The sequence below is a fragment of the Macrobrachium rosenbergii genome, chromosome 11 (genome assembly GCF_040412425.1).
Source record: "Macrobrachium rosenbergii isolate ZJJX-2024 chromosome 11, ASM4041242v1, whole genome shotgun sequence".
Classification (NCBI taxonomy): Eukaryota; Metazoa; Arthropoda; class Malacostraca; order Decapoda; family Palaemonidae; genus Macrobrachium; species Macrobrachium rosenbergii.
The window spans coordinates 47,844,095-47,864,162 of record NC_089751.1 but is presented as its reverse complement, the minus strand read 5'-3'; the positions used below and the strand labels follow the sequence as shown (position 1 = coordinate 47,864,162).

Below are 20,068 nucleotides of genomic sequence, written 5' to 3'. Positions count from 1 at the left end.
CAGACCTGTCCAATGGAGGAAAACTTTTGTTTTATGTTATCAAATTCAGTTCATTCTGCAAGAACACTGCAGTGTCTCAGGCCTTCTTTTATATAGGAATACACTGTTGCATCCATTTTTGGGTCCTATTCTTACCTCTGCAGGCCAGCAGGCTCAAGTCAACTTATCGCATTGGCATATTTTTCAAAACGTGTTAAAAGGATCTTAATTATAGGATGGCTCAAGAGTCAGAGTGGAAATTCCCTGTGGCTCTCCTCATGTTGAAGATTCTTCTGCATTTAGGTCCTGAAAATTAGAATGGAGCCCCTTTTTTATTTTTATTTCAGTTGACATGTCAGCCCTCAGAAAATAATGTCTCTTCTGAATGTGCAAGTCTTTGCAGGTAAGGGGACGTACCCATCTTAATCCAAAGTTATTCAAAGCAATACCTGTTCAGTAGCAGGACTCCCTCAACAGACAAGACCAGGTCCATCCTCCAAGAAGCATCCAGATGCTGTAATAATAGTTGGGTGCTTCTTCCAATTTTCAACAGCTCTTACAGCCCTTTCAGTGCAGATCATTTTTCTTCCTTTCAGAAGTTTTTGCATAAGGGGGCCAACTTTGATGGCATCCTTTTATCTCATTTTTTAACTTCTGGAGACATCCACCCTTCACATTAGGATATCTTTCAGCAAGTACTCTCACAAATACTTGTGCCATCTCTAGAGTTATATGTGAAAGTTAGGAACTTTCTTCAGTATAGCAATATATATGTGAAAATTAGGGACTTTCTTTGGCATAGCAGAAGGAATTTCTGACCAAGTCATCCCCCTCTTCCTTGGTCACCAGTGTGCTAGAGGGAGTTGTCTGTGGTTGTTTCAAGGCTTGGGGATTTTCCCTTCTAGGCCCTTTCTTCAGTCAAGATCTCTTCCCTCATCAGTCAAGACACTTGGCTGTTGCTTGAGAAAATACTGCTTGTTCATTCCGAAAATACTGCTTGTTCATTCCTTCTCACAGATCACTGTGGAACTTTATATTATCCTTTTCCTGTGGCTCATGCAGGGCATTGATTGTGCTCCTAATAGGCTGGATTAACCAAATAAAGTCTTGAGTTTGACTTGAAAGAACCAGATATTTATTGCTTTCCTAAGAAATATTACTTGGTGACACATCAAATGATGTATTGATGATTTTCAATTGATGTGTAAATTGGACATTAGCTCTCATTCAGGACTGTTTTTAAAGTTTTTAAAATATATGCCAGTAATCATAGCTAATGATTTTACACTTCTTTTAACCCACTGGTTGCAAGGAACAGCTCAGCATGTCTCGACTTGAAAACATTGTAAGTACAGGATTTGGATAAGCACAGTAACAGTAGCTCAGCAGTTCTCTGTTTCTGCTTTTTTCTGTGGAAGGAAAATTATACTTCCAAGAAAACCAGCAATATTGGTGGACTCTGGTATATGTGAAGAATAGTGGTAGAAGGAAGTGATTTTTTGTGATGAATTGATCACTCCATGTGTCTAATACTGGCTGAAAGCTATAGTCTGGAAGAAACTGTGATGCATGAGATTATTCGCATGCTTGTTTTAATTGATTAACATCGGTACAGTACTATCTGATAGTTAGTACATTATGGCTTTTTTCATTGTGAGAATCTTGCCTTCCTAGGAAAACAAGGCTTATATACATGTGTCTGGGTAATTTTTGTCACAAATGAATTGTTTATCATATCCATAGCTTATGTTTTAATCTATTCCAGGAGAAACTCTGTGATGTTATAGATATCCTTCTCCCAGATCCCAATGAAGATAAAGATTCTAAGCAACAAGCACCTCTTTGGGCCTCTGATAGAGAAGTTACTATTGAAAGTGCTGTGACTGGGGCATTAGAAGGAGCTTTTTGGCAGATGGGGAGTATGAGTATTATTTTCCACTTTTCTTACAAAGAAATTCAGAAAATCTTGAAATACAGTATATGATTATATCTTGATTTAAAGTAAATTTTCATAATATTCTCGTGAAGCACCCGGAATACAAGTCTGAGTAACCCAAGTGAATTATTGTGTTGTGTTTAGTAAACCTGTAACTTGTAGTGCCATTTCATTTGCCGTAAAATTTTCTTTGGCAAACCTTCCCCAAAGGAAGAATAAGGTTGGTTGGAATCTATTTAGTTTGCTGCACGCTTTCATACTCAAGCCAGTTTCCTACCATATCGCCAAATCATTCTTTTCCAATTGATAAGTCACTCACCTTGACTGTTTTCAGGATGCTAATCTTCTAGGGTCTGGGGCTTTTTTTCTGCAGGGACTTAAGAGCTGCTTATCGTCTTTAGATTTGACCTCTTCATGCCCTAATGACAGTAACAGCTCAGCTTAAAAGAGATTTCAAAATTAGAATGCATAATCCACTACTGATGTTGATAAGCAGAGAGAGATCTTAAGGTCACAGTTATACCTAAGCAGTCAAAGGTCACATAACACCAAAGATCCCAATCCATTCATTCATCAGTTTCAGATCTGAGCCTCCCTGTCATAGATTCTGTACAATGAGCATTACAGTCATGATACCAAATAACATATAAATCATTAATTCTATCTTCTTCCTTTGAAGAAAGCTTGTCTGGGCATTTTGTGACAAACCAAATGGCACTGAAGTTATGGGTGTTGTACTAAAGATAAATTCTACTTTGTTTTTTTTTTTATTGTATAGCCACATAATGGAGTGTATTGTGACATTAATTTTATACATCATAAAAGGATATTAAGACTTAATATGATAATGGTGTATGTTTATATTAACAGGACAATGTGATTGGTGAAGACAGGTTAAAGTATGAGTTATTAGGTGGCTGCACAGCTTGTGTTGCACTTTTCATCCATGGCAAGTTGTTTGTTGCTAATGCTGGTGACTCCCGTGGTGTCATCTCGCTTAGCGGAAAACCCCACCCAATGTCTTTTGACTTTACTCCAGAAACTGAAACACAGCGGATTAGAAAACTAGTAAGATGACTTTTGGTACTGTAGTTGACCTTCCCCATAGTTTACACTGAAGTTATAGTATTCTAAGAATGAAAATGTTACAGTGAATTTCTCTTGGTTGCAATGTGTGCAAGTCATGGTATCACATTGCAGTACAGTGCCAAATTTGTAAGTTTGTTAGCATGTTTTTCTTAGAAAAATTAAAGTAGACATAGGCTTGATACGTAAAATGCAGTGTAGGTTTAATTAATGATGAGAACATATTTATCAAGTTTTTTTTTATAAAACATTTGTTTGAAGAATTTGAGAGGAAAGGGAAAAGATTTTACAAAGGTTATTTGGACCAAGAAAAAACATGGTAAAGCTGGCTAAGATGCATTAAGGAGAGTTAAGGATTAATGGTAGTTTTTAAACTTGGGAAAGGAAATGTATGTGGAAGTCCTAGGAAAAAAGAAAGGCACGGAAAATGAAATGTGGCATGGGAGGTGCTAGTTAGTTAGAGTCTTGATTGACAGTAATAAAGACTTCCAGAACTAGGTGAATTGACGCAAAGGGGAGAGTTATACGTAAATGTAGAAAAACATATGTTATACATGTTCCTCTGGCATAAGTCAAAAGATCTACTTGAAATGCACCTGTAAGTATGTAGTTTGTAAAAAATCAAACTTTTGACCAGTACAAAACTCGTCATTTACATAATCTCGTATTTGTGGTCTTTGTTTAATCTGGGATGCTCCATTCCCAGTTTCAAAGGTCTGCTGTTTAGACAGCCACACTGCACATGCTCCCCCATGGATCCAAGACTCTAAGTAGGTAAGATTCTCATTTCTTGGGTGGTCTGTGGTGTAGCTACCAGCAGCCAGTGGGTTGGGAGCGGTGACATTTGACATAATTGATGCGTTGTTATTGAAAGAATTAGTTATCGTGAAAAAATTGCGCGGTTTGCAGTAAATCCATCATTTACATTAGTCCGAACTGCCATTTAATTGAAAGAAATGAGCAGAAGAAAACCCTTAGGAATAGCTGATTCTAATGATGGATCCAATTTTAAATTGATGGGATTTTTGCATCAAAATAAGACATTGCAAGTCAGTGAAAAAATCTTGGAGCAAACCTGTTAGCTAACCATCCCAGTTTATTGCATGCACAGTAATTCAAAAGGTAAGGAATGAAAGTAGCACTGTTTGCTTTTTCTCCTGTTGGGAAAACTGCTTTATCCTTTGTAAAAAAAAAAAAAAAAAAGGTATAATCCTTAGGGTAAATAAATCTGAACTAGTGAACAAGTTGTAATTTCTCAATTTATTGGTTCTGTATTAGATTTTATGAAAAATGAAACTTGGTATTTTAGAATTTCCATATTAGTGTGAAATTATTAAAACACCGGAAATTTATTTAGTATTATTTTTAGTTTTATCTCTTGAAGCGAAATAATTTTAAAGACCCAATTTACTTAATTTTTGTGTTTATTTTTTAATATTTTTTTACTTAATGATGTTATATTTACTCTTAGGGAGCCATGCATCCTGAATTGTTGGGTGGAGAATACACTCATTTAGACTTCATGAGAAGGCCTCTGCGACGTGATATAGGCAAAAGAGTCTTGTACCGTGATCATTACATGAGTGGGTGGGCTTACAAAACACTGACTCCAGATGATGTGAAATATCCATTAGTATGTGGAGAAGGGAAAAGAGTAAGTCACTCGAGGAATTTGTTTTGGTTATTTACGAGATTACAGTATACTTGTAATGGCATGTTAACATTATTGCAGTATGTATGATGATTATATTTCTTTGCACTTCTTAGAAATTTAAAATACTTCGGTTTAATATATGAATGGAAAAGAGTAAAGGTTCTCTTCGGTTTAATATATGAATGGAAAAGAGTAAAGGTTCTCTTTGACACTTCGGTTTAAAATGTGAACAGAAAAGAGTGCAGGTTTCCTTTTGAATATATCTTTATGACAATTTAGGGGAATGTTTTGTGTACAGGTGAGGCAGTTTGCTGAAAATTACATTATTGTAATAGTTGTAAAACGATACTAGTAATTAAAAGTGGATTTTGTATGCTATTTTAACAAATTTGCTCAGATATTTTATGCTAACTTTTGAGAAATTCTTATTTTTATTGTTTAACCTTGTTACGGCAGTCTACTGTGATTGGTGTCGTCAACAGGGTTTCTCTCCTGTCGGAACCTCTGTTCAATAAGTAGTGGATTTCATCTTTCTCCATAGGGAGAAACTACTCTCAGTTTCAGCCATCAAGGGTTATAGAGTTTAAAAGGTGTGGATCTCTTCATTATGGGAAGTTTCTATGCTTTTCAAGAGTTTCAAGTAGTCCTGTTCCCAAGAGATCTCAGACCACCAGATTGGGACCGACCATGGTGCTCAAGAAGTCTCACTCATCCTCCATATGAACCCTTGCGAGGCTCAACTGACAGGAATTTAACCCTCAACACAGTTTTCTTATTGGCCGTAGCTTCTTCAAAGAAGGTCGGCAAACTACAATGGCACTCTCTTGATGTTAAACATACAAGGGGTTGGCCTTAGCCTTCGAATTTGTCCTGGAATTTGGAGCTAAGACTCAAAATCCCTCCATTCATAATGACAGATTCGAGTCCTTCTCAATCCCCTCTCTCCAGGATTTTGTTGGTGATGACCCAGACGAATTGTTGTAATGCCCTGTCAGGGCACTGTGTAGCTATCTAAAAAGGACTCGGCATCTCAGACCTGGTAGCCTAAGGCTTTTTGCTAGCACAGGCTGAAACAGGAAAAATGTCCAAGAATACTATCTCATTTTGGCTACATGAAGTGATTAGACAAGCTAATGCCTTTACTTCACATTCAAATACTGATAGAGTGCATGCAAGAGCACATGATGTTAGGAGCTTAGCCCTACTATCGCTTTTAAGGAGAACTCGTCAGTTCACAGGATTTTGAAGGCAGGTACCTGGCTTCGCGAAACCACCTACACATCCTTCTATCTGCGGGACGTTGCCCACAGGTCCTTGGACACTTTTTTTCCTTGGGTCCGGTGGTGGCTGCTCAACAAGTTGTGTAGCTCACCCAGTGCCCCTGGCGGGACGGTTAGTATCTTACCTATGACGTTGGATATGAAAGTGGAAGTGAATGAGATGACTGGTCTTCTTCCTTTCTCCTTCTTTTTCTTCTCTACTGGCAGGCAGTACAGAGAGTAATTCCATCATACACTGGAACTGGTTAGATACAGGTGAGCAAGCTTCCTTCTATAAAGTTTATGCTTACTCCTACACAGTACAGATTCTTAAAGAAGCAAGTCCCTTTCCTCTCTCTTACAAGTGAGAGGTGGGGAAATGGCAACAAACACATTGGTAACTAACGTAAGTGTTCTTGTCTCTGACAGTTCTTTACCATCATCATGACACATAGAGATATGTACTTCATATTGTATTCTCCCAGGTGTCTGGCTGTTCAGAAACTTTTGCTCAAGAGATCAGAGGCTTTTACTCCTTCATAGGTCCTTCCTTTGGTCAGGAAGTGAGCCCAGGTGGTCCGAACCTCCTGCCAGTTCTAAGACTTTTATCTTCCTTCCAAGAGTAAGTCATCCTTACGTTGAGACCAAGGTTTGTTCTGTATATGAACAAATGACAAATTTTAAATCAATTTGTATTTTTCATAACTAACAATCCTTCGGTCTTAACGTGTACAGCCCACCTTACGCCACCCTTCATATTTTCCTTGGCTAGAAGGAAACTGATTGGATGATGCGTAGATGGGGTAAGGCAGGTTGCGTAGCTTCCTCCGTCTTCCCTATTGGCTGACGCCAGTTGCCACCAACTCCTTGTGTTGTTTTTTGTTGTTTTTAACCGGACCCCAGCCATCACCAGAGAATTTATCCTTACAGTAAGACCGAAGGTTTGTTAGTCGTGAAAAATACAAATTGATTTGAAATTTGTCATTTTTATACTTTTCTAAACAATTTTGTTTCTTTGCTTCTATTTCTCATGAATAGCATTGCGTTTTGCCCAGCATAGTAGGTCCGAGATTTTATTATTTCCTTGTTCTTTTTAATACGAGTACCATCCAACTTACAACCTGCTTGACATATGACCATTTGTACTGTACATACAACTGCACTTCTGGCAGTGGGGCTGGGTGGGCTGAGGCATGAATATCCCCTGTATGACAGTTGACCAGTGAGTTACTCAGCAACATGCCATCTCGGGAGACCTCTCTCATCACTCTGGCAGCATCAGTTTTAGTTTCCCTGCTCTATCAACAGCATCATACAGTACAATATTAACTGTACTGAAGTCTGAATTGCAAACCAATTTATGTTAAAATCAACTTCTGGCATGAATGCAAGAGCCTAACCCCGATGTAACTCTGTGCCTACCTGTACATAATATACATTACGCAAATGATTAAAATACATCAATAGAAATACATTATGGTAAAAAGATTAATGATTGTACATTACATTACAGTACTATGTAGGTACTTTATAAAACAAAGGTTTTATATTATGCTCTACCCAGTATGTCAGCCACTTTTTAAGGTTCGACTTACATCCATTTTGACTTACAACCAGTTGGTCGAAGCCAAGCTCAGTCATAAGTAGGATGATACTTGTAACGTAATAATTATCTTAATTATTTGACAAGTTTCCATGAAATTTTATGTATTCAATATTCTCTGTGCATTTTTAAATCATTTAACAAGTTTCCGTGAAATTTTATGTATTCAATATTCTTTGTACATTAAAAAAATGCAGTACAATCAGTCATGTTTACTAAAAGATTTACTCCAAGCACTCCACCTGCTCCACAGCTCTAGTAGTGTTTATAGGGACATAGCTAGTGATATTTGGTTAGGGATTGTATGTACTGTATAGTGGTGTTGATATTTAGTTCGCATTTTATATTTTATGTTTTCATTTATTTTTATCCAATATATCTTTCAGAGTCGTGTATTAGGCACCATTGGAGTCACAAGAGGATTTGGCGACCATGACCTAAAGGCTCAGTATTCTTCAATACCCATAAAACCCTTCCTTACCCCAGAACCAGAGGTAAGATGTAATTTATTTCTATATAACTTGTTCATAATTACATTTGCTTCATTACAACCCAATAAATCATATCTATACCAATATTCAGTCTTGAATGTCTCCAGACTCAGTCTTTTGTCTAACAGCAGTAGTATGGCCATCTAACTATGTGCTCCACCTGGACTGACAGGCATTTGTTGTATAGTCATCTTATATTTTGCAGGCTTGGTATGTCAAGAATTCCCGAGCTTGTTTTCTCATTGTAGGATCTGCAATTTTCAGCATAATTCTAATAGTTTTCTTTCATCCATTAATTCTTGACTTTTCAGCATTATTCTACTCTTCTGCTTGTCATTAAGTGGTAAAGTACAGTTGAAACACTTAAGCATGTAATTTTCAGTTGCTGCTGTGTGTGTGTGGATTGTCAGCTCTGGAGTGCGGCTGCTGTGACAATTTATAGAATGCACTTTTATCCATCACTTTTGGAAGGAGGTTCCTTGGTAGTTGCTAAAAACTCCTAATTAGGATCTCTCCCAGGTTCTCAGTCTCTCTTGAGGTTGCCCGCTAGCGGACTGTCATTTGCATCGGACTTTGCAGTGAAGACCCAAATATCAAGTAGATATGATTGTTTCACGTCGCCTTGTGCTATTACCTTATCTCCCCATCATAAATAATGGCGATGACCTTATACTCTGTCCAGTGAGGGCTGTCAGGCCTTACTGGAGGAGCACCAAAGGCTACTAGTATAACTTCAGATTGTTCCTTCCCATTGGACAAAGAAAAAAAGAAATCATTAAGAACATTGGCTCCTGTTGGCTTAAGAAAGCCTATGAAAATGTCAGAAAATAAGGCAGAACAGCTAAAGAGAGTGAGCCACCTTTACTTTTTTTGCCCAAAGCTTAATTTGAAATTGTTTTCTACTAGAGTGCCAGTCTGCATTAGCCTATGTTTGGACTGGCATTTGCAGGTCAAGAATTACTTTTGGCAGGTGTTAGGGAATCTTCTTCCACTCCTTAATTTGATCTTCCTTCATCTATATTTGGTAAACTAGAGATGTAGATTGACTTGCAGGGTTATAGACAGTTACATTGCGTGAATTGAAATGTGAGTCTGTACTAATCCTGAAAAGAATTATCAATACCAGCACTTTCTTTTAAACTCTCTGAGCTCATTCTTAGACATATCCGAACTGCACAAAATATGAATTGACTCGAGCCTTTCACTGTGTGACACATCTCTTCAGTCATTGAAAGGTCTCATCCATAACATAGGACTTACCTCCTAAATCATAATTCTTTTGGTTCCAGTTAGGCAGCTCGTCACAGATAAGTTTCCAGCTTACAGGATAATTTCAGTAAGCATCAAAATGCCATGGAAAGGTGGTTGCTCGTAATGAAAAAGCATTACAGAGGCTTTTATTTGGAAATGACGATGATAGTAGTGGACCTGAACTATTTGATAGTTCTGATAGTGACAATAGTGAGTACGGTGATATTTTTTGACTTCAGGTTTTATCAGAGATAATCATGAATCAGAGAAAATGGCAGAGGAGGAAGTAAATTTGTCAAGCACCAGAGGTCATGTTAGTAAACAAAGAAAGCATAATGCAATTTGTGAATGCAAGACCATTGAAGATTCGGTAAGTAAAAAGTGGTGCTCTGAAACTTTTATTGGAGGTAATCAGTTCACAATTTCTACAGAATGCCAAGTCTATGTTTTATTTTTTTTTGTGAGGTTTTTCCAGATGTAATTTTTGCCAAGAGCAAGTGTTCAAGGTTTGCAATAAAGATTTGCAGACTGAATAACAGGAATGGCATTACTTTTTTCCGTGTTTTGAGAGTTATCACACAAATGAATGACTAGTAAAAGCTACATAGTTCAGTATTTGAATGATTACCTTCATATTATTGGCATATTTTAGCAGTTTGCTGTAATAAAACATTGTAATAATATAATGTAGTACAATATAATACTGTACTGTGAGAGTAATGAAAATAAACTATGAAAATACAAATATGAAAGGGAGCAAATTAGTCAGCTTTACAATTAGCAGGAAACTGATCTCATCACAAGTGGCAATAACAGGCTTGCAGCAAAAGGGTTAAGAAAATTGGCAATATTCCCTTATTATGAATAGTTCTATTTCCATGTTTCTGTGACAAAGTTTAGTTGTTAATGAAAGCATCAGTTTATGGAAAATCATATAAATTGAAGGATCTAGAAGCATAAGAAAATTAAAAGGATACATAACTTGGATTCTTTTGAGTTTAAAAGAATTATATTTACACTATTTGTAAAATTAAAGTGACTTATTTTACAGGACTCATATTATTTTAGATTGAACTTATCCTCTGTAATAGTTCTATTTTCTATTGCATGGCTTGTTGATAATATGAATTAAAAGTAATCTTGAGACTTATTTCAGGTCAAAGTATTTGATATAGAATCTACAGATGTCACGGATGGAGATGTCTTGATTTTGGGAACAGATGGCTTGTGGGATATCACAACAAATGAAAAAGCAGCAGAAATAGTCGTTAGATCTTTGTCATTGTTTCCTGTTGAAGAACAGGATAAATATAAATACAGGTAAGTTTTTTTTTTTAGTGCAATTTGTTAAGTCTTTATTACCAATACATAGTTACAGTTTGTTCTTTTTGAGCATAAAATTGTATGTAGACAGTTCTGCCCATTTAAGAATTATTGGCAGAAGTACACACTATATATATATATAAAGTTATTAGTAATAACAGCTCAATAAGAGCTATCATCTTTACTAAAACACCATACATCAAGCTAAGCAAGGGTTACTAAAACAGTATTACTCTCTCTCTTACTGTCGTTTCTTTATTACTATTAATTATTTTGCAGGATAGAAGCATGCATGTGAAGTAATGAATGAAAATTAATATTTTTTGTAGTTCGGTCTTCTCTGAAGGTGATACTGAATAACCTTCTAAGCCTCTTTAAGGGGATTACACACTGGAGATGATGATTGAGAGTGTTAATATATGCTTAGTATGGATTTTGGATTTTGGAAAAGAATAATATGGGGATCACTGTATATTTATGTTGTTTGGTGTGTTTGATTGTTTACATATGCTACATCTCTTCGTAAGTTTAGGCATGGTAAAATAAATTATGATTACCGAAATTTGTTCAACCTTTGCTCATACCCTTTCTGTATCAAGAGTCACATCCATGGTGAGGGACAGTTGTTTAGTGTAACAGGAAAGGCTTTAAATTTTTAGCTGGAAAATGTTATCAGGAAACTGGAAACCTATTTCACTGGAAAGCAACATGTTGTATCAGAAAGTACGAAGCATATAAGAAGACTGCAAAATCATCTGTTGGACCAAATTATGCAAAACCCTTTACTGCAAGAAAATGGCTCTGAGCTCATAATAAATTGGGTTTTGAAAAGTGAAAGTAATGGGAGCATCTGTGTCTGCTTGATCGTTTGTATGGCAAATTTTGGGAGAGATATAGGAGTTCATCAAGAAGAAGAATACCTTCCAGAACATGTTTTCAGTCGTAATTAAATGAAATGGGTTGTTCTGGAAGATGCTAAATTAGCATACATTCAACAAAGAGCAATGCAGGCTAAAGCATTCAGGGCATGGAATGATAGACTCATGTTGGTGCTAACTGGCAGTCTGTTAGAGGTTATTAAGCCAGACATTGTGCATAGGGCCATGAAACCTTTGCCTTCATAAACAAAGAGAAGAGCCACATACCCTTGTTGTGGGAAGACAACAGGAAAGCAGGGGTTACTGCCATTTAAAAAATGGCCTAGTCATTGTGTCTTTGCTGAAATAAAAAAGTACTTGGAGCAGTAGGGGCTGAATTTCCAAGTCCTACTGGTGATAAATATTGCACCTTATCCTGAAGCTATTGAATATAAAAATGTAAATTTTGAGGTTATATTTTTACCTACCTGCACAACCTGGTTGTTGTAGCCTCTGGAGCAGGGTACAATATGGAGTGCCAAGACTGCATATACCTTCTTACACCTACCTTGTGTTTGATCACATTTAAAAAGTTGTGGACGCTGACCCTCATGTATGTCATGAAAAGCTGGAAGTTGCACCATTGCAGATGCAGTAAGATAAAGCCAGAAATGGATGAATTAAAATCACTTATGGTCAGTGGATATTGGAACCATGTATGGAGTGAAGTTATGAAATAACCTTGAGGGTTCCTGGAATTGATGAAGAAACAATGTTCTTTCATAGTAAAAGAAGCCTGCTGAGAAGACACTGTTGATGTGATATATTTACTGTTAAAACATATTGAAGGTCATCAAGAAGAGCTAACAGTAGGATGATGTCAGTATAATAGAAAACTTAATAATAAGTGTGAAAGGAAGACAAAGAATTAGAATGACAATAGGAACCACCACCATTATCAGCATCAGAGAAGTTTGATGCTTTCCATACTGTACAGATTTTAGTGGACAGTTATTGATTATTAATAAACTAAAACACCCATGGCATCTTTGAAAATTTCTAGTTACTGCAGCAGTATTTTTATAAATATGAGGCCAAGTAAACTGCTCATTATAAAGTTTCTCATATCTTCAGTAAAACACATCCCAGAATAAAAGTCTGAGTCAGTTTGGTTCCTGACATTCTGGACTCTGCAGTAAGATGTCTTTCATTGTTAGGTGCTCCAGGCTCATCAGGAGCAGGTAAATCATCTGATGATATGTTCCTAGCATAAGACTAACATATGATGCTGACTTTATTCACTTTGCTTTATAACAATGTGAAGATGTACTGCACTGACAAGTGTGTGCATAGAAAGGAGAAATATTTAAATGGTTCATTCAGAGAAAGAGGTAGAATTGATAATTGCTTTTATTTTTCTCTGTCATTTAGTGTGAATGGAGTTATCATCATCATCATTACTGTACTATTATCTGTGCATATGTTGTTATCATCATCATTACTGTAGTTATCTGTACATACACTGATAATGTACAGAAAAGTATTATTTAATACCTATTTAACACTACTTACTGTATATGCTACAAAACTGTATTTCTTTTCCATACAAAACTGTACATTGTTAAATAATAGTTTACTGCTTTATACAGGAAAGAAATGCAGTATAGTTGTGTATACAGCAAGTAGAGAGTGTTTGTATGTATACCACAGTTGACCATCAGTTTATTTTTTCTTAAGTTATTTACGTGCAATACAGTACTATACTGTACAGTATTTGAAGTTATTTTGGTATTGTAATATGTAAATAATTAAATATCCATTAGCATATACAACAGTACAGATATATACTGTACAGTAAACCCCCGTATTTGCGTTCTCATGATTCGCGGACTCACGCATTCGCGGGTTTCTCTGTGGAACATATCTAGCCATCATTCGTGGAAAATTTGCCCATTCGCTGTATTTTTCACTGAGAAATATTCACTAATTACTGTATTTTCATATAATTTTCATGAGTAAATGCACTTTTTGTGATAAAACTATTAAAAAACTCAGGTATATGCATTTTTACAGGGTTTTTATGTTTAAACTATCAAAATGGGCAGTTCTAAGTGTTTTTAGATGGGTTTTAAGTATTCGCGGATTTTAGCTATTTGCGGGGGGGTGTGGGATGCATCCCCCGCAAATACGGGGGGGGTTCACTGTATAAAAATATATTGCGGGGTTTGCCATTATATGCAAATTCCCTCATTTTACTTGTCCAGAGTAGCATTTAGGAGATGTTTTGCTGTACAGTATAATTTACATTTCATACAGTAAAATAACTAAGCTAATAATGTATGATGTCACTCATTACAGGTACACTGGTGCAGCTCAAGATTTGGTTATGAGTGCTCGAGGGAAGCTCAAAGAACGTAATTGGCGAACTAGTGATGATAAGCATGCCACTATTGATGACATATCAGTCTTTGTTATTCCCCTAAAGCCTTACAAGGATGAGTATCTAGAATGGAAATTACACCAGCAAACTACTTTAGCATGTAATAAAAGTTCCTCAGAAAATCTTACCAAAGAACCTCAGTTAACAGAAGCTGATGTGAGGGAGACTGATGTAACCTCTCATAGTGATAGCAATAGTTTTCTCAAGGAAGTGACTCTTATACCTTCTAGTCAGACAGATGAAATAGGTACTTGTCGTAAAGATTCACCAGATATTAAGCCCCATGAAGACTATTTCAAGGATGAGGCTTAAATCGTAAGTACAAAAAAAGTGTCAAACGTGGAGTTTGCAATGCATTTGACATTCATTTTAGGCATTTTCTGTATGATGCTGGATATTGCTTAGTGGACAGTAATATTTAGTATACTTGAATGTGTACATGCACTGAGCAAGGCTGTTTTTTCAGTCCCATGTGTGAAAGATTCATCCTTAATGCACTTGTGGTGGTGCCATTATACCTAATTGTGCATTTTTGGCAGGATACACAAAACACAGTACAGTAGTTTTGTTTATACTGTAGTAACAATTGTTACATATTTGTTAACAGGCTACATGGCAAAAACATGAAATTGTTCTTTTGTCAACCTCATTTACCAAAGCATTGTTAATATATTTAATATATTTATTCACAACCTCAAAGAAGGTACCACAGTTCCACACAAGATGGCTTAGGCTCTGTACTGGTTTAAATTTCTTCCAAAACAAATCGTAGCTATAGAAGGTAATGATAGTTTTGAATAGAATTTTAATCCAACTGACACCATTCCTGCTGCTTCACTATGCTATGCAAAACTAAATGATATATGTCTCTAGATAAAGTCTTGATTGCAGTATAAACAGTATAGTACTTGCAATGAGATTATCTTTTCTTTTAGATAAATCTTCTTTGCTATTCTTCTGTGAGCCTCTTCTGTGTGTAACTGTGATACCATATGAAGGAAAAGTGTGTGCTCAAAGTTTCCTCTCAGTTCATACTAGCCATTATTTTATGGTAAAGCTTATTCTGATACTATACCTAAATTGCAGTTTCCTTTACATTGTATATGATAGGCCTCACTATTTCTAGAAAAGATTATACATTCCAGGTGTATTGAGAAATGGTACTAATGAGCATCAAACTCTAGGTGGTTACTTGTCTTAATTTTCCTAAAATTACCTTGAAAGTTGAGAGTTTTAATATATTTATTTTCAGCATGCTTTGTATAGTACTGTATTTTAAACTGGGCTGTTTGTACATACATAGAAAAGGTTCCCTCAACTTGCAGTGTATTGGAAATAGCTGTGAGGTAGATGGCTACTTTTCAGTTATTTTACTTTTGTTTGCTTTTATGTTACTGTAAATGTTTAAGTAATTGTTCAGTTTAATTTGATGGAGAAAGATTAAAGATATTGACAATAGTAGTTTTATAAAGGACTGTGTACTATTCCTTATGTAAGGAAGTGTGAGTGATAATAAATTATATTTAAATCAGATTTAATGAGAAAGGAAGTGTTAGATGTAAGTAATGTAAGTTTTTTACGTAAAAAATATTAGTCCTGAAATGTTTTTAGAGTTAACAGTCCATTCTTTTCATCAATGCATTTTCATATGGAGAGACTGACAAACTTGTACTTAAAAAAAAAATTAAAAATCTTTCATGTGTAATTAATCCAATTTTAATTTTTTAAAGATTTTAGAAGACCAATGGTCAAACACTATAAATTGTGATATATCGGAAGAGAAATGCGAGAATTTCTTCAAAGTATGTCTTAAGGTTTGTAATGATAATGTCCTTATTTCTTTATGCTAACCAGTGCTCCAGTGGGTGAATCCCTTAATTTTTTTTAATATGATTACAGAAAAAAGCTGTAATTAGTTAAAGTGTTCCCTCTCTTGAAAGGAAGGTAGGATGTTTTTGTTAAATTGTCTCTATCACAAACCAATTATTCAGGTGAACGAGATGACAATGTTTACATGACATCTACAAACAAGGTTTAGTGTGCAAGTAGAGTTAAAAGAACAGTACAGTGGTAGATTGCATTTAATTTTGCATACTTGAAACATAATTAATATAAATCATTATCAGTTGAAGGTAGTCTTGCAAAAAAATTTTATGTTACATGCTGAAGGCAGATTTTCCTTCCTAATGTTCCTTCTGTTTTAGGTACCTTGTGAAAATGTTTCCAGTTATGTTTTTGCTGTTACTATTTGTTTTCATCTTTTACATCCAAACTCAGACACACAGTGGTATTGTATAGTTACTGAAGTCTGCAAGTTTATTTAATGTTTGAATGTGTTTTAGTGCTAAAAATTTCATACTAACTGCACAAATTTCATGACAGTATAGCACCTATTTTACTGTGTGCCAGTTATCCAACAGTATATTAAAAATTACAAGATAATCCACACCAGTTCTGTGTCAATTGTGCCACTTTTCAGTCAATGCAGTACCAAGTTTTCCAGACCAATATAACTATAACAATTTTCTGCCTATTCCATGAGAAGTGATTTTTGTTTTTTTTTTTTTTTTTTTTGCAAAAAAAAAAAAATATATATATATATATTCAAATTTGTTAAAGGGTATCTTATGGGTTGTATTTAGTATTCACTGTTTATGTTACAGTATTTTAATTGCTGCTGGTAAGACAAATTTTAGAAATGAAGGAAACACTTGGGATTACCTTCACTGTCCTTGCGCCTCAAATTGGAAGCCCAAACAGGCTAGCTGTGCTTCCCATCTGAAGCAAGTAGGAGCATGCACTACATCCTCTGTGGAGTGGTACTGAGCAGCGCACAGGCCTGCCTTGCTGGGACTAATTGTTGAGGCACTGAGAATTACCCATGGGCCACAATGCCTCAGCAGCCACCATCTACTGAGGTAGCTGTGGAGTCACTTGCACTTCACAGCTGGAGATTTTCCAGCATCTTCTGTTAGAGGATTTTCTCACCAGGGTTGTGTAGGAGACGTTAGGCACCGAAGTCTACTAGGCAAAGTGGGCCATCTTTTGTGGTAGGCACCATCCCAGAGGTATCTCTCCATGATGATCGTAGTTTCTCGTGTACTTCACCAAGTCAGGCTCCTTTCCGTTTCTTCAGTTAAGGGTTACCACTCGGGTCTTCTGGCTTAAGTTCTTGGATCCTTCTGCCCCTCGGGTGAGGTTTCCATGCTCCTCAGGAGCTTTGAGCAGTCTTTTCCCACAAAGGCTTACTGAGTGGGATTTCTCCTGAGCCTCACCCAGTAGTAACCTGAGGGAGGCTTTGGACACAGATGCCACACTGTTTCCTTGCTAGGTTTAGCATCAGTTCCCCAAGGGAGGTAGTGCCTATAGTGAGGTGCACTATAGGCATTACTAAAGATTCTTAGCAGTGTCCCTTCGGCCCCTAGCTGCAACCCCTTTCATTCCTTTTACTATACCTCCATTCATATTATCTTTCTTTGATCTTGCTATCCACCCTCTTCCAACAATTATTTCAAAGTGCAACTGCGAGGTTTTTCTCCTGTTTCACCTTTCAAGCCTAATTACTCTCAATTTCCTTTCCAGCGCTGAATGACCTCATAGGTCCCAGTGCTTGGCCTTTGGCCTAAACTCTATATTCCTTTCCTTCCTTTAGCATGAGTTGAGCTTAGCCAGGTTGCACCATCTCCATTATTTCATCGGATGGGGATTCCTTGTTTTCATTCTCCTCTCTTTGAGACTTTGTAGGTAGTGATTGTGATCATTTGCTGTTGTCTCTAGAGTGAGTTTTGTAGCACTACCTCTGCAGGGCTCTACATCTGAGGCTTAATTTTCAACAACTGTTTGTTAGTACTGGCATGCACAAAAAGGAAGTATTCAAGAATGTTTTCTCATTCTGCAAGTAAAGAATTCTGGTCATTTGGTGAGATGGATGACTCTGTACCCATGGTGATGACTCTCAGAATCTGGAGTTTTACTCTTCCCTAATGTTCATGCGTCACAGGCAATGAGGGGAGGTGGTTGGCAGCACCAAACTACTTTTACCTCTTTACCTGAGGGACATTGCCAAGAAATCCTTGGATAATCAATCCTTGGGACTTGTGATATTTGCTCAAGTGTAAAGGGCCCAAACTCTGCTAGGAGAGAAAAGCATCTTGTTTAAGGTTTTATAAGGTGGTGGAAGGTCAGATGATAGTTAGATGACTGGTATCTTGCCAGTTAGATGACTGGTATCTTGCCCTCTTTCTTCTTTCAGCCAGCAGTATGTAGAAATAGCAATGTAATTCATACTGCTCAACTGTGCCTTCAAGGTACTTTCAAGCAGCTTGAGCAGTGGATAACTTGTGTAGGCTGTGGCTCATCTTTGGTGTAAGCATAATTATTTTCTTGGGCACTTATAGGTCCACATTATTAGCTGAATTTAGTGCCCTTAGTTTTTGTCCTCTACCCAACTTAGCCTTATGTCAGCATATTTTATGTTGTCTGCTACATGCTTAAGTCACCTGAAATTTAGACCTTTGGGAGCTTTTGACATTGTTCAGAAGCTTGTAGTGGCTTGAGAGTGAGTTCCAAGCCTTGGCTGAGTTGAAGAAAGCTTATTGAAGCCTTCAGTTGTTCTGCCTCTTTTATTCTTTCCAATCTGGTGTCATTCAGGACTATCATCATCTCAGGAAAATGTTTTGGTGGCATACATATGCCTTGATCCACAGCCTGAGTCGATGAGGTGTTCTATGGTAAAAACATGCACCAGATTCTATTGTCATCTGTCACAGCAATCTGATAACAAGCCTGATTTGGTTAGTTAGTCTTCATCATCTCTTTGTGGCATTTCTCCCAAAAGGAATGGTTTATCACATGACTAAGTTCAGCGTCATGAACCATTCCTTTCGTTAATTAGACATAACCTCTGCATGACTAGAGACACTTAGATTGGGCTCCATGCTCTTGAAGTTAATTAATCACAAATGATTTATTAAGATCACACAGTGTGGTCAAAGAATACGAGCACTGTAAAGTCACAGGACAGGTTCAATCGAGAACTGAGCAAACAGCTAAGGATGCTGACTAAACAAAAAATGAGTTACTGACATAAGGTTAGGTGTTTAAAGTTCACTCCAAAAATAAGTTAGTGCTGATCAACTTTTTAATGTACATTACTATACATTACAATTTTTACATTTACAGTATATGCTCTGTTTCAGAGGTCCACAGCAATGAACATTACTGTAATGGAATTTGTAAGTTCTCACTACAATGTCTCCATCATCCCAAATTATTTTTTAAACACTGCTGAGGTGCAATTCGACAAAATTAGATACTGGATGCTACTTTTTGTTTTATTTTACAAACGGTATCAAATAATGTACAAGGGATGACACTTGCAGAGATTATACTGAATCTCATTCAACAGAATATACAATGTAAAATTTGAAGATGAAGACAGTAAATCATTTTAAACAAATAAACCTAGTGGCAAGGGAAGGAAGATTGAGTTACTCTACAGAAAAGGAAGCCACTAACCCAAAGAACTTGCTATTCTTCTGCCACCAAATGAATCTAGTCTGTAGGATTAGGAAGTATACCTGTGCCAAGTTCAAATTAATTTAAAAAGTTATTTTAAAATTTAATGTGTTGTCATTATGTAGTTGTCTTGGGTAAGGAGGGATACTAATGAAAACAAAACATTTTCTTTTTACAGCTCACGTGTGAATGTCCAGTATGGTGGTGTCTCGTTTGTAGCCCCAAGTGGTCTTCAGTGAAGAATTCTGGTAAATTCAACATCTACTGATATAAGATTTTGTATCCAGTGTCTTAGAAGCCAGTAGTGGAGCATGGTCTAATAAGCAATTTTCTATAAGCCAACCAGAAATTGCAAGAATCTCCATATAAGCTATCAACGATCATTGAAAGTGTCATTAGCCCTGCCTATTTAGGTGTATATAAGCTCCCAGAGTAGTCCCCCTTCCAGACTACTGGCATGTCAAATTTAAGAGTAACAGATTGTCCCAGTCTATGCACCATGTGAAGGCTCCAAAGGCTATATCATGGAATAGCTGCCCCTCCTATCTTCACTGACTTTTTTTTTTCTTAGTGCAACTGTGTGCAAAGTTGAATGAATGCGGGAGCCTTTTCAGTTTCTGTATACATTGTAAATACGTACAATATATTGTTGCACGAGTTTTTTTCTCATTC

General features: G+C 36.6%; 1 protein-coding gene across 1 annotated transcript in view; it reads left to right on the top strand.

Moving 5' to 3' along the window:
* LOC136843423 (protein phosphatase 1H) overlaps nt 1–19,714 on the top strand; it is a 31,094-nt gene extending 11,380 nt beyond the window's left edge. The window contains exons 5-11 of the mRNA XM_067111869.1: nt 1,745–1,895; nt 2,787–2,983; nt 4,473–4,655; nt 7,904–8,011; nt 10,416–10,579; nt 13,798–14,194; nt 19,575–19,714. Coding sequence (XP_066967970.1) covers nt 1,745–1,895; nt 2,787–2,983; nt 4,473–4,655; nt 7,904–8,011; nt 10,416–10,579; nt 13,798–14,191 — 1,197 coding nt within the window. The 3' untranslated portion in view covers nt 14,192–14,194; nt 19,575–19,714. The remainder of the gene's footprint in view (nt 1–1,744; nt 1,896–2,786; nt 2,984–4,472; nt 4,656–7,903; nt 8,012–10,415; nt 10,580–13,797; nt 14,195–19,574) is intronic.
* The last annotated feature ends 354 nt before the right edge of the window (nt 19,715–20,068 follow it).